This window comes from Eschrichtius robustus, chromosome 13 (genome assembly GCF_028021215.1).
Source record: "Eschrichtius robustus isolate mEscRob2 chromosome 13, mEscRob2.pri, whole genome shotgun sequence".
Classification (NCBI taxonomy): domain Eukaryota; kingdom Metazoa; phylum Chordata; class Mammalia; order Artiodactyla; family Eschrichtiidae; genus Eschrichtius; species Eschrichtius robustus.
In genome coordinates this window covers 59,349,771-59,363,958 of record NC_090836.1, presented here as the reverse complement: position 1 = coordinate 59,363,958, position 14,188 = coordinate 59,349,771, and the positions used below count along the sequence as shown (strand labels likewise).

The 14,188-nt window shown below is 37.7% G+C and overlaps 1 protein-coding gene across 1 annotated transcript in view; it reads left to right on the top strand.

Moving 5' to 3' along the window:
• The window catches only part of PTPRR (protein tyrosine phosphatase receptor type R), a 258,997-nt gene that overhangs the window by 212,641 nt on the left and 32,168 nt on the right, over nucleotides 1-14,188 (top strand). The window contains exons 7-10 of the mRNA XM_068560322.1: nucleotides 113-299; nucleotides 2,879-2,963; nucleotides 12,734-12,813; nucleotides 13,277-13,414. Of these exons, the coding sequence (XP_068416423.1) occupies nucleotides 113-299; nucleotides 2,879-2,963; nucleotides 12,734-12,813; nucleotides 13,277-13,414 (490 nt within the window). The remainder of the gene's footprint in view (nucleotides 1-112; nucleotides 300-2,878; nucleotides 2,964-12,733; nucleotides 12,814-13,276; nucleotides 13,415-14,188) is intronic.

Below are 14,188 nucleotides of genomic sequence, written 5' to 3'. Positions count from 1 at the left end.
TTATTTCTGTAATAGTTCTCACTGAATTATGTGTACATACAGAAAGACAAACTGATCTGCTCACAATAATTCATGCAGTATTTAAACCTAATAACATTTTTCTCCAATGTAGACGAGGGTCCAACGTATCTCTTACCCTGGACATGAGTAGCTTGGGGAATGTTGAACCCTTTGTGGCCACACCAACCCCACGGGAGAAGGTAGCAATGGAGTATCTGCAGTCAGCCAGCCGTATTCTCACAAGGTCACAGCTCAGGGACGTCGTGGCAAGTTCACATTTACTCCAAAGTGAATTCATGGTGAGCCTGCTATTTATGATTCACTCTTCAGTAGGTATTTTGATATACTAGGCACTAGAGGCACATTCTAAAATGACACTGTCTTCCACTCAGACAACTTACAGTAAAATGGTCACAGTTCAAAAGGTTAAGTGCAAGGATCTTAGATCCACCCTGCATCTCATCAACTATCGGTAAGTGTTCAAACTAGAATGTGAATTGAGGCAGAGTATATAAGGGCTGGCCAGGCAAAGTGGCAAGAAGGAGCTGAGCATTCCAGGATGAAGGAACAGCCTTGCTGTCACTGCTCGGGAAATTAAATTGTGCAGTTTGACAGGAGCATTGAAATTAAGGTGGGAAGTGACAGAAATTGAGTTTCAGATATAAAAGAAACCCAAGTCTTAATACATATTTAAGGGTTTGTACTTACCTTGTGTTTTAAAAAGATCACTATCTGCAGTAGAGTCAGCATTAGAAAGAGGTATTTTGGAGATTCTAGAGATAATCCTGTGGAGCTGTGATGGTGGTCAAAACTAAAATAGTAGCAGTGAAAATTTGGGAGGGTCTACAGGCACCTACAAGAAGTGGGCTTAATAAGCTAAGGCAGCCAAAAAAAGTCAGGGATGACACCCCAATTTTTAGACTTGAGCAACAGGGTGCATGTATTGTCATTTAATGAAATAAGGAACACAAGAGGAAGACCCAATGTGGGCTAAAAATGATGGTGAGTTTCATTCAGCTAAAAATGATACTGACCCATCAGTGTCGCTGGTGATAATGCATGAACACACGTTTCAATCCAGAGAGCATGGAGACAGATTAGACCTTCTTAGGTCTAATTGTTGCCCAAGGGGAATATCCATTTTATAGAACCCCTTGCATCTTAAAGCAGTTGTACATTTAAGCCATAGCTGTTGGGTATAATAAGTTGATGACTTTAGGGTCAGTTCAGGTGTTTGCAACCACCCTAATGACGAAAGAGACAACAATAGGTTAGATCTATCAGCTTCATCAACTATTATTAAAATACAAGCATGTCGTTTTAAAAATTAGACTTCATAGCATGTCATCTCTTATGTATGAGAAAAGTGAGACCTGGGAGGAATAAAAGAACCAGTCAGTGATCACAGAAGTGGCCAAAGGTACACCTAGTATTCTTTTCTACAACCACAGATAGCTCTTTGTTCTATTAGATAAGCCCTTAACACAGTCTACTTCCCTGAGAGATGAGGCCAACAAGGAATGCCGAGGAGAGAGATAATGCTGGAAGATGACAAATTGTCAGTGTGTGTCAGAAAACAGGAAAGATCGGAGAGGAATAAAGATATTCACGGCTTTGCTAAAACAGACTAACTTGTTGGAGATTACCAAGCATGAACATGTGGTTTCTATTGAACATTCAACAATTTTGCTTATTTTGGTAACTTGGAACTGAGAACTTACAACATTTAGTTGTAGCAGAGAGTAGGAATAGATATCGTAAATACCTAAAATAATGCAAGCTTAGGAAACAATATTTTAAAAGTAAGCTACTCCTCTCAATGGACCGAGTCTTAAATTCACAGTGTAGTCAGGCTTTTCTTGAATTTTCAGATTGACTGAAAACAAGGACAATTTAAATAAATTTGTAGATAATTTCTTTCATTTCAATGAATATTAAGCTGTCAAGTTCTATTTTCTGTAGGAGAAAGTGTAGATAACAAAAATATTATTTTATGTGATCTAGGGACAAAAGATATTTTAATGCACATTGACCTTATCTAAGCAATCCTTTGTAGAATTTTAAGTTAGAGAACATACTATTTTGTATAATCAACTCCTTAAATATTTGTTTAGACCCTTTTGAAAATGTTGACTTTTTGTTTCCTTTGTCCCAGTCAGCATCAGACGCCCACCTTTTCTGTCTAACACACAGAGCGACTTCTGCTTTAATTGTTCCCTCCTCCATCATTTGACATATATTCTGACTTAATAAAAATATTTGTATTCTTGTTAAGTGCGAGAGGACAGTGCCTAAATGCCCTTCACTACAAATGTTGCATTTACAACCACAAATGGAACAGTACAATTATAAACCATTTTTTAATCCAAAAAAATGCATCATATCGTCATCACTTAAATCAGCAAAAATGCCCTTTATATTTACCATTTGGGGAGGAAGGTTTTCATAATCCTAAAAGAGTCACAATTAATGTTAAAAGAGAATCTATCATAATAAAATTTTTGGTACTGAATCTACACAAAGATAGGAAGAAATCTGAATACATTAAGAAAAAGCAGTTTTTCAGCTGCCTGTTTATGTATTTCCAGCAATTATGTCAGAACAGGATTCTTAAAACCTAACCAAAGTTTTCTATGTCTCTTTAAGAACTACATATCAAATAATACTTTCTAACACACAAAGCCGTTTCTTGGAGTCAGCTTGTCAGGGTGCAGCTGATGTGTTTATGAAGGGAAGGGTGTTGGTCAACCAGAGGTGGTAGTCTGTTGTTTCATAAATGACTTTGAAGTCCAGTAGAGCTCTGGATCAGATGGCCCCCCGTGAAGATTTTCTTTGTGACAGCATTAAATACAGTATTTGATATCATTTATTTTTGCAGGAAATACCAATGAACTTTGTGGATCCCAAAGAAATTGACATTCCATGTCATGGAACTAAAAACCGCTATAAGACCATTTTGCCAAGTAAGTTTCTTGAATTCAATAGTTTTTGTTGTAAAGCGCAAGCCTTCCGCATCCACCCCTACCTCACCATTTCCCATCCTCACAACTTCCATATACACACCAAATTTGGAATTGCAAACACATCTCAAGACTAATAATCGTTTAAGTGGAATTCCCTGGCGGTCCAGTGGTTAGGACTCTGCGCTTTCACTGCCAGGGCCCGGGTTCAATCCCTGGTCAGAGAACTAAGATCCTGCAAGTGGTGCGGCCAAAAAAAAAAAAGACTGATAATCATTAAAGTGGTCTAAGATTAATAACTTTATCTTGTATTACTCTTATTATAATGGTCTGCTCATAATTTCAGTAGACACATGGTTCTAAAACTTTGCTGTGGCACAAATTATGGTCAATTGACTTTCACTAAGGGTGTCAAACAATTCAGTGGGGAAAGGCTAGTCTTTTCAGTAAGTGATGCTGAAACAACTGGGTAGCCACATGCAAAAAAACTGAAGTTGGACCCTGCCCCACACAGCATACAAAAATTAATTCAAAATGGATCAGAGGCCTAACTGTAAGAACTAAAACTATAAAACTTTTCACATAAAACAGATGTAAATCTCATGACCTTGAATTAGTCAATGATTTCTTAGATATGAAACCAAAAGTATAAGCAACAAAAGAAAAAAATAGGTAAATTGAACTTGAAGAAAATTTCAAAGTTTTGTGCTTGAAGGACACCATCAAGAAACTAAAAAGATGACAATGACACAAAATGGGAGAAAATATTTATAAATGATACATGTAATAAAAGACTTGTATCTATAATATATAAAGAACTCTTTTTTTTTTTTTTTTATGGCTGTGTTGGGTCTTCGTTTCTGTGCAAGGGCTTTCTTCTAGTTGTGGCAAGCAGGGGCCACTCTTCATCGCGGTGCGCGGGCCTCTCACTATCGCGGCCTCTCTTGTTGCGGAGCACAGGCTCCAGATGTGCAGGCTCAGTAATTTTGGCTCACGGGCCCAGCTGCTCCACGGCATGTGGGATCCTCCCAGACCAGGGCTCGAACCCGTGTACCCTGCATTGGCAGGCAGATTCTCAACCACTGCGCCACCAGGGAAGCCCAATATATAACTCAATTATAAAAAGACAAATAGCCCAATTTTAAAGTAAGCAAGGGACTTGAATAGACATTTCTCCATAAAAGATATATAAATGGCCAATGAGCATATGAAAAGATACTCAACACAATTAGGCATCAGGGAAATCAAAACCACAGTGAGATAACACTTCATAACCACGTGATTATAATAAAAAAGACAATAGAAAGTGTTGGCAAGGATGTAGAGAAATTGGAACCTTCATACTTTGATGGTAGGGATGTAATATGGTACAGCTACTGAGGAAACAGTCTGGTAGTTCCTCAAAAGGTAAAATCTAAAGTTACTATATGACTCAGACTTTCTACTCCTACGTATATGCACAAGAGAAATAAAAACATGTATCCACACAAAAGCTGTACACAAATATTTGTAACAGTATTATCTGTAATAGCCCAAAGAGTAGAAATAACCACAATATCCATCAACTGATGAATGGATAAATAAAATGTAGTATATTCACACAACATAATATTATTCAGCAATAAAAAATAATGAGGTACCGGACTTCCCTGGTGGCACAGTGGTTAAGAATCCACCTGCCACAGGAATAAAGACGCAGATGTAGAGAATGGACTTGAGGACATGGGGAGGGGGAAGGGTAAGCTGGGACGAAGTGAGAGAGTGGCATGGACAGATATACACTACCAAATGTAAAATAGATAGCTAGTGAGAAGTAGCCACATAGCACAGGGAGATCAGCTCGGTGCTTTGTGACCACCTAGAGGGGTGGGATAGGGGGCGTGGGAGGGAGACGCAAGAAGGAGGGGATATGGGGATATATGTATATGTATAGCCGATTCACTTTGTTATACAGCAGAAACTAACACACCATTGTAAAGCAATTATACTCCAATAAAGATGCTAAAAAAAAAAAAAAAAAGAATCCGCCTGCCAATGCAGAGGACACGGGTTCGAGCCCTGGTCCGGGAAGATCTCACACACCGCGGAGCAACTAAGCCCGTGTGCCACAACTACTGAGCCTGCACTCTAGAGCCACAAATACTGAGCCCTCGTGCCACAACTACTGAAGCCCAAGTGCCTAGAGCCCGTGCTCCACAACAAGAGAAGCCACCGCAAAGAGAAGCCCACGCACCACAACGAAGAGTAGAGCCGGTTGCCATAACTAGAGAAAGCCCGTGTGCAGCAATGAAGACCCAACGCGGCCAAAAAATAAATAAAATTAATTAATTAATTAATTATTTAAAAAAGTAATGTACTGATGCATGCTACGACATGGATGAACCTTGAACACATTATGCTAAGTGAAAGAAGCCATCACAAACGAACTCGTACTGCATAATGCCATTTATATGAAGTGTCCAGTTAGGCAAATCTGTAGAGATAGAAACTACAGTTGTTGCCTAGTGGTGAGAGGCATGAGAAATGACTACTAAAGGGTATGAGTTTATTTGGGAGATAATTAAAATGTCATCCTTGCTAGAAACATTCTATATACTATCTTGTATCCTTACAGAGGAGTCTAGTAGCTATAGGGCTGCCTCCAGAGCCAATCTGCTGGGGTTCATATCCAGCTGCACCACTTACTGTATGGCCGTGGGTAAATTCCTTAACTTCATCTGTGAAATGGGAGTAGTAGTAGCCACCTCACAGGGTTGTTGCAGAGCCCAGTGCTTTGCACATGATAAAGTGCTCAATGTTAGCTATTCTCATCATAACTCAGAAAGATATTATTGTTCCTTTCTCACAGAGGAGGAAAGTGAGGCTTATAGATATTAAAGAAGCAAGATTCAAATCCAAACACGTCTGCCCCCATGCTTTCCACCACTGATAGTTGCACAACTCTGTGGATTAAACAAATAAAAATAAATTATGTGATGGCACATTTTAAATGAGTGAATTATATGGTATATTAATTATATCTCAAAAAAGCTGTTACCAAAAGATTTCATTGTGCATAACAATCACCTAGAGTCCTTGTTAAAAATCCAGTCCTGTGCCCTACCCTGGGGATTCTGTTTAAGTGGGTTCTGTTGGGCCCAGGAATCTGTACTTCTAGCGAACACCCAGGTGATTCTGATACAGGTGATAGCAGGACCACACTTTGAGAAACACTGTTTAGACTATGTTAAAACTAAATTTAACTCCATGAAATTTATCGCTGTCAAGCAGTGAGCTAGATGCCCGGAACCAGTAAGGAATAAGGAGCAGCATATAAGATCAAGGAGGTCACAGACCAGAAGGGAGACATGTAAACGAGTAATTATGTTCAATGTAAGAGCCTGAATAGAGATCTTGCCTAACCGGTGTAGGAGAACTGAGTAATTAATTCTGCATAGAAAGGCAAAAATACTTTGGAGAAGAAACAATACTGTCAATCACTAAACAAACAGATATAGTTGGGATTTTGGCAAAAATCCATAAACGTCTCAAGGCAATAGCTCTGGAAAGATGGAGCCACGAATATTTGTTTTAGAGTATTGACATTGAAATAGTAGAGTCTTCATAATTCAGTTCATTAATTCACTCATAAAACACCAAATTCTTCATATTTATAGTAATAGAGCAAGAATTACTGTTAATAGTATTCTTGGTCTTCCCCTTCTGTTGGAGTTGGAAACACATTGTAATAGTTACTCCACTGTAACATATTTTTAATTGGTCTGTATAGTTAAACCTATTTACCTAAGATATAGTCACTGTTGAAAGATATTTTATAACTATAATTGGCTGAAGGGGATGAAAGTGCTGTGTGTTACAACTGATCTCTCTGTCTCTCTGTCTCTCTGTCTCTCTGTCTCTCTCTCCGCCCCCGCCCCCCCCCCCCCGACTCTCTCTCTCAGGACTTTTCATCTGAAATTTACCAAACATAAGTAATTAGGGCATATACATGTATTGCAAGTATTATACTTAACCACCTAATCTCAGAAGGATTTGGAAATTATTAGGACTATTTTAAAGTTCAGCCTTCTCTGTTTCCTGCCAGATGCTATCAGACAACTGCTTCACAGTCCTGTGTCAGCTTTTCCATTCCCAGAACTGGGTGGGTCGCTTGAACCAGGGCACCTGTGCTGACAACTGATGTTGCAAATGACAGATTTTCTGTTGAAAATGTCTGTAGCCTGAATACCCCACCCACCCCCTGTTGCACAGAATATAATCTAGTAAATATAGCTTGGACAAGCCACATCATTGGCTGGAAAATCGTCAGAAAAGACTGGAATGAATATGAAAAGCTGCTCTTTATGGTTTATTTTAGACTGTAATATGGGGTAAATTTGAAACATCACATAAAATAATAATCTTAAAATGATTAATATTTTAAATATTATAATTGTTTTTATTGTTTTAACCTACAATAAACTCTCAAGTTTAAAAGCTTCCAGCTTGTACATATTAGTGAGGTTGTATAATTTGGAGGATGTTTTGCAGCAGAAATATGGATGGCCAAGAACCAATTAATTGTAGCTTTTTTTTCTAAGGGCAGTGTCAGCCTGGCTCAGAACATTCCTAAGTGGTAGATTAAAGTGCTTAGGTCAAGTTTATATCAAATTACTTTACAATATAAACAAATATTTGTGATAAAAATTTATCTATGTCCTAAACACAAGAGCAATGGGAAAAAACTGATCATATATCAATGTGAAATTATTTGTACAACAAAGAAGTACAACAAGAAATTTTATGTATATTTTTTCCATGCAGCCAATTTATTTATACAACTATAAAACAATATAAATCAAATTTTAAAACCCTATTTACTCTGACCATCATTTTATATTTAAAAATTTAAAGTCTAGTAATGTTTCCTACTCACATTATGTTTTCCGTTTCACTATATAAAGTGCCGAGAACAGAGTAAATATGCAAATAAGTGAACCACTCATTAAAGCAACGAGTTGTGTGACTCAGCAAAATATTGGAGTTTAGACTTGATTTCCTATCCTGGCGAAAACATTTACAATTTATGGCAAGCTACTTAATCTTTCTGTGCCATCCTTTCTTTGTCCCTAAAAATAGTAATAGTAATACTACCCTGTAAGGCTATTGAAAGAATCAAATAAATATATGAAAAATGGCTAGGAAAGTTCCAACTAATAGTAAACCCGCAGCTAATGTTAGTTTCTCCTTTCCTTCTCTACCTAACTGAATCCATCATTAACCCCAGAAACAATTCCAGAAAATAAGAACACTAACCTTGGAGAGAAACGTTTACAGTTTCAAAAACAGTATTGAAGAGCCCTGTTTTCTCTTATAATGTTCACATGCATGTTAAAAAGTGAATTTCACATAATCTATCACTGCATTGCCAAATTCAGCACTGTCCACTAAAACTCTCTACAATGATGGAAATATTCTGTATCTCTAATGTGATAGCCATTAGCTGCATGTGGCAATGAGCACCTGAAGTATAGCTAGTGCACCCAAGGAACTGACTTTTAAATTTTATTGTATTTTAATTAACTTAAATTTACCTACATGTGGCTAGTGGCTACCGTAATGGACAATGCAGGCCTAGAGTCTTCTCTCTCTTCCAACAAATTTGAAGATGATTCCCAATCACCTTGAAGGTATGGCCAGTCCCTGCTTTCCTTCCATTTCCCACTTATCTTAAATTCATCTCTGAAAACTATCCTATTCCTCTCATTCCTGCCTTTGCCCATCACCGGGAGCGATACACTTTTCCCTCATCTAATAGCTTCTTCTCTGACTTCAAACCTTAAACACATGTCTTCCTGGAGAGGAAATCTTCAACCCAGTATAACCTTTGACAAAATCTGATATGATTCCAATCAAAATATAAGGATCCCGGTACCATTTTGTCTGTTAAAAAGAAGACTTAAGATTGCCAGAGGGTATTTTAAAGAGATCAAAGTGGGGAAATTTCATGTGTTCTATACACCAAAACTTTATGTGTTCAATAATTTGTTGAGAGGAAAAAAGAAATAAGAAGGAGGGAAGAAGGTAGAGGAGAGGAAGGGAAAGAAGGGAGGGAGGAAGGGAGGAAAGGGATCTAAGGAGGAAGGGAGGGGAAAAAGGAATGAAAGAGGAAGAAAGCAAAGGAAGGAAAGAAGGAAATACTGAATAAAAAGGGAAGAGCAGAAGACAGGGAGGAAAAGTGATCAGTGCTCAATGTAATGTTTGTAATTATTATTGATACTGCCCAGATGAATCATAAATGGTATGCTAAGCATTTAACATATAATTCAGAAATACCAATTCTGAAAAAAGTTATCATAGTGAATTTGACTAATATGTAGACTTAAAATGCATCAGATGAATAAAATTATAACAATAAAGGCAAAAATAATAACAAATGATGATGATGACAAAATTTTGTTTTTTTAATCCTTGACATTTTTATTAGACTAAACAACACTAAAAAGGCTTTGGTTGGAACCAAATTAATTTTCCCCTACTCCATCATATGTTGTATTCTTGTTTTTGTTTTAATATTTGGAAATCTCTAAATACTTGAAAATACTATAAATTACCAATTTTCAACATAAACTTAATTAAGCTTGACAGGACACCTGTTTCTCAGCAATTTTTGGGTTGAGTTCCCAGTAAATCATATATATATCGTAGGCATTATAAAAACTGAAGGAAGTGGGCCTCTTTTCAAGTCTGAGTGGTTAAGGGCGTTTGTGGAAACTTTTAATAATCAGTGGATACTGAAAAGTAATGGAAGTTTTCCTGTCCCCTTTGCTATGAAAAGAAAAAAATTGAAAAAAGCATTGTTTTAACGCTTTCTGATTGAAATTAATTCTGATATTAAACACTCTCTGAGCCACATACCAAATAGAAATCACAAAGGATACAAACGTTAATTAAAGACAGCCCTTGCGCTCATGGGGCTCATCACAAACCATTGAGGGCAAGCAAACATTTAAGCACTTACAATACAAGATGTTAAATACTAAAATAAAACTCAGGCAGCCTGAGCAAAGAAGGGAATGCCTAATTCCACCAGGAAGACAAGGGAGGGCTTCAGAAAGGAGGTATTTCTTGAACTGAGCCCTGAAAAATGAGGAGGACTTTACCATGCAGAGACGGCAGGGAAACAATACATGCAAAAGCATAGAATCTGCAAGAACGTGGAGTATTTGAGAGATTTCCCTGGGCCCATATGACTAGAGCATGTACACGTAGAAAAGTGATTATTGATAAGGCTGTGGGAAAAGATAAAGACTTGTTGGACCCACTAAGGAGATTTCATCCCCTAGATCTGCACTGTCCAGTAGAGCAGCCAGTAGCCACATATGGCTAAGTAAATTTAAATGAATTAAAATTAAATAAAATTAAAACTTTAGTTCCTCAGTTTGTACTAGCCACATTTCAAGTGCTCAATAGCCAACATGGCCAGTGGTCCCAATTTTGGGCAACACAGATAAGGAACATTTCCATTATCACAGAAAGTTCTATTGGGCAATGCTGCTCTGGACTGTCGAATTGTCAATAAGTATTCATAATAAAATGAATGCAGTGGACAAATAAGTTTATAAATAATACCTTCTTGGAAATTCACAGAGTATATTAGCATAATATAGGCCCTGAGAAATTCTGCAGTGAAAAGATTGTTGTTCAAGTTTGTTGCATTCAGTGTTTTCCATATTTATTTGATTACTGAACCCCCTTTTTAAGGATGATCTAATTTACAAGTTATATGACCTAATTCTATATGTTATAAAAGAAATGATTTACAGATAACAGTTTGGGAAATACTGCTGTGGACAATTAGGAACCATGGATGGCATTTAGGCAAGGGAATGATGTGATCAGATTTTATTTTACAGAGACCGCCTTGCCAGCTATGAGAAGGATGGATGCATAAAGAACAAGATTGAAGACAGTTAGACCAGATGGGATGCTCAGGTCTTAGCCTAAGAAGAAAGCCTTGGGAAGAGGGAGGCAAGATAAATCCTAGCGAGTTTCAGGAAACAGAACGGACAGAACATGAATATGGAGGGTCAAGTCCAACTAGTTTTCAAACATGGACTCAGGAGCTGTGGTAGCACACCCAGCATAGAATAACGCAGGGCTATCAGGAGCACATGATCATGTGGAGTTTCACAAAGCTGTAGTATATCCAGAAGGAAATGAAAAATTTAAAAATGTGGTCTATAAGTGAGGAGAGTAGTCTGGTGTAAGATATATATTTGGGAGTCTCCAGGATATGGGTACAAAGTCATGGGGGTGAGTCAATCACCCAACAAGGCAGTATCAAGTGAGCATAGAAGAGGGTCAAGTTGAATCCTAGAATCAGCAACATTAAAGGAGGCAGACGAGGGACTTCCCTGGTGGTCCAGTGGTTAGGACTCCACGCTTCCACTGTAGGGGACACGGGTTCGATCCCTGGTTGGGGAACTAAGATCCCACATGCCGTGCAGTGCAGCCAATAAATAAATAAATATGTATAAAAATAAACTAAAGGAGGCAGAAGAAATAAGCAGAAGATTGAAAAGAGACCATCGAATAGGTAGCAGGAAACCCAGAATGCTGTGAGGCAGCATCCAAGGGAAGAGAAAACTCCATAAAAAGATATATGATCTACAGTTTTTTAATTCTACACAGAGGACATGGAAAAGTAAATACCACCATGGGCTCATTGGGTTTAGTAGCAAAAGTGTCAGCAGCGGCAAGAGCAGTGTCTGCATAAGACTAGGGTTAGGATAGATTGGAGTGTACGCAAGAAGGAATGAAGTGTAGATGAGGAGGTGGGCAAAACACACACTCAGACTTTACCTGTCGGGAGAAGAGGAGCAACAGAACAATTGCTAGAGAGGAACGCATAGAACTGACTTCTTAAAAAATGGAAGGGGCCATTTAAATCAATGCAATAGACATTTACTGAATGTCTATTACATATATATAAGCACTGTGCTAGACACCAGGTCTTATACAGATCATGAAAAATCCCCACCCTGGCCTTCAAGAGGCTCAGGTATAACCGGGTTAAAGAAATCGTAAAGGGATTATTTACGTAAATGTTGGTAAAAATCACTACCGTGGTTCACAAAGAGCCTTTCAACTCTTCTTGATGGAAAGTGATTTTAGAATTTAATACTATAATAATCTATCCGATATCAGATATTTGTGATGTCAGTGAACAAACACATGGTAACTAAAGACAGCTTCTTCCAAGTAGTGAGAGGAGATTTGGACTGGACCAAGTGTTTGCTGTTGCGGAGGACAGAAGAGAGACTTGAGTAGGGGCATATGGTGCAAATTCCAAATGCAAAGGATAAGAAAAGGAGCATAAATGAGAAATGGGGTCAAGAATCAGAAACCCACCAAAAATGGCGTAAAGTAGAAACTCATCATCTTGGGCTTATGGACGAGATCTGTGTCAGGACAAGGGGTCAAGATGGTCTCAAATGTCCCTCAGTAAACAGGGATCAAGAGACAGACACACATATTTTGGAGATTAATCCTTTGTCAGTTGCTTCGTTTGCAAATATACAGAAGAAACTAACACACCACTGTAAAGCAATTATACTCCAATAAAGATGTTAAAAAAAAAAAAAGAGACAGACACACAGCCATACCAGCAAAAAACATTGACACATGCCAGATGGTCAGTATATAAGTGTGCTATGTACTGGTTATTGGTGTTCTAAGAAACTTAAAAGAGTAAATCTGGTTAACACAGTCTTTCTTGTTTTCTTCATTAGATCCCCTCAGCAGAGTATGTTTAAGACCAAAAAATGTAACTAATTCTTTGAGCACCTACATTAATGCTAATTATATTAGGGTAAGTAAATAAATCTAAATTTCTTTCTGATGAGCATGTCAATTTACTATTTGGAATTGTTAGTTTTATTTTATTCTTTTTCCTCAGAATAGATTAATTTTTATTTAAGTTGGTTATAGCAAGTTTGTTGCTTTTTTTTTTTTTTTCTGCATGCTTGGTCATAATCAACATTGGTAGTGGGTCATTTATAGTAAGTCTTCCTTTCCTGTGTGTCTGTGGCTATAGTGCTCCCTCTGAGGTGCTCTGGGGAGGACTGAGCTTTATAAACCTCAGTACCGTATGCTGTGCCTGACTTGCTGGGAGAACAACCCCAAGAATTGTGGTGCTAGAATCAATAAAGCTGCAGAAGTCTGTGTTGCTTTTGGATTATCAGAGCTATTTTGTTTTGAAGATCTTTCACCTAAACTTTCAGTGTAAGGCATGAACTTCAAAGCCAACATTTTTGTCTCCTTTCTCAAACTAGGGCTACAGTGGCAAAGAGAAAGCGTTCATCGCCACGCAGGGCCCCATGATCAACACCGTGAATGATTTCTGGCAGATGGTTTGGCAGGAAGACAGTCCCGTGATTGTTATGATCACAAAACTCAAGGAAAAAAATGAGGTATGACCTTTACCCAAGTATGGAATATTATATTTTTTCTGTTGCTATAGAAGAGAGATTGTTTAAGGAAAATTGCCATATACTTAATAACAGATTTAAGATGGAAACATTAAGACATTTAAAGGCTAGGCCACTTTATGCTTCCAAAAAAATGGATATTGGTGTTCTATGAATGACGACTTTCTTTCAGTTAAATCAATGTACTTGGCATACATGGATCACATTTGTACCCATGTATCTCTGTAAGGAAATGAGGGGCCATGAATTATCACTCTGATTTATAGGCAGGGAAATAAAAAATTGTTCATTTACATCCCAAGCAATTTTTGAGCCCCTACTAAGTGAGATACTATTTTAGTTGCTGGCAATATATTAGTGAACAAACACAAAGATTCCTGCCCTTGGTAGATTTTAACTTTCTGGTTGGGGAGATACAGACAAAAAACAACAAACATAATTTCATAAAAATATAGCATATTAGAAGGGAAAAATGCTGTAGGACAAAAAGGTAGAGCAGCATAAGGGGACTGAGTGTCTGAGCTGTAAGAAGGAGTAAGAGGAGAAGAGCAAGCTGCAGGGTTACACGGGGTGGGTGGGAGAAGCCTCACTGAGAAAGTGAGATTTGAAGAAAGATTTGAAGTTAACAAAAACCAAGCAACTTTCTCAATATTTTCATAAAAAGAAATTCAAGAAAGAGACAAAATTAGATTCCACATCCATACTAGTAATCTTTTCTAAGGATCTAGCTTACACAATATACATTCTGTATTTTGC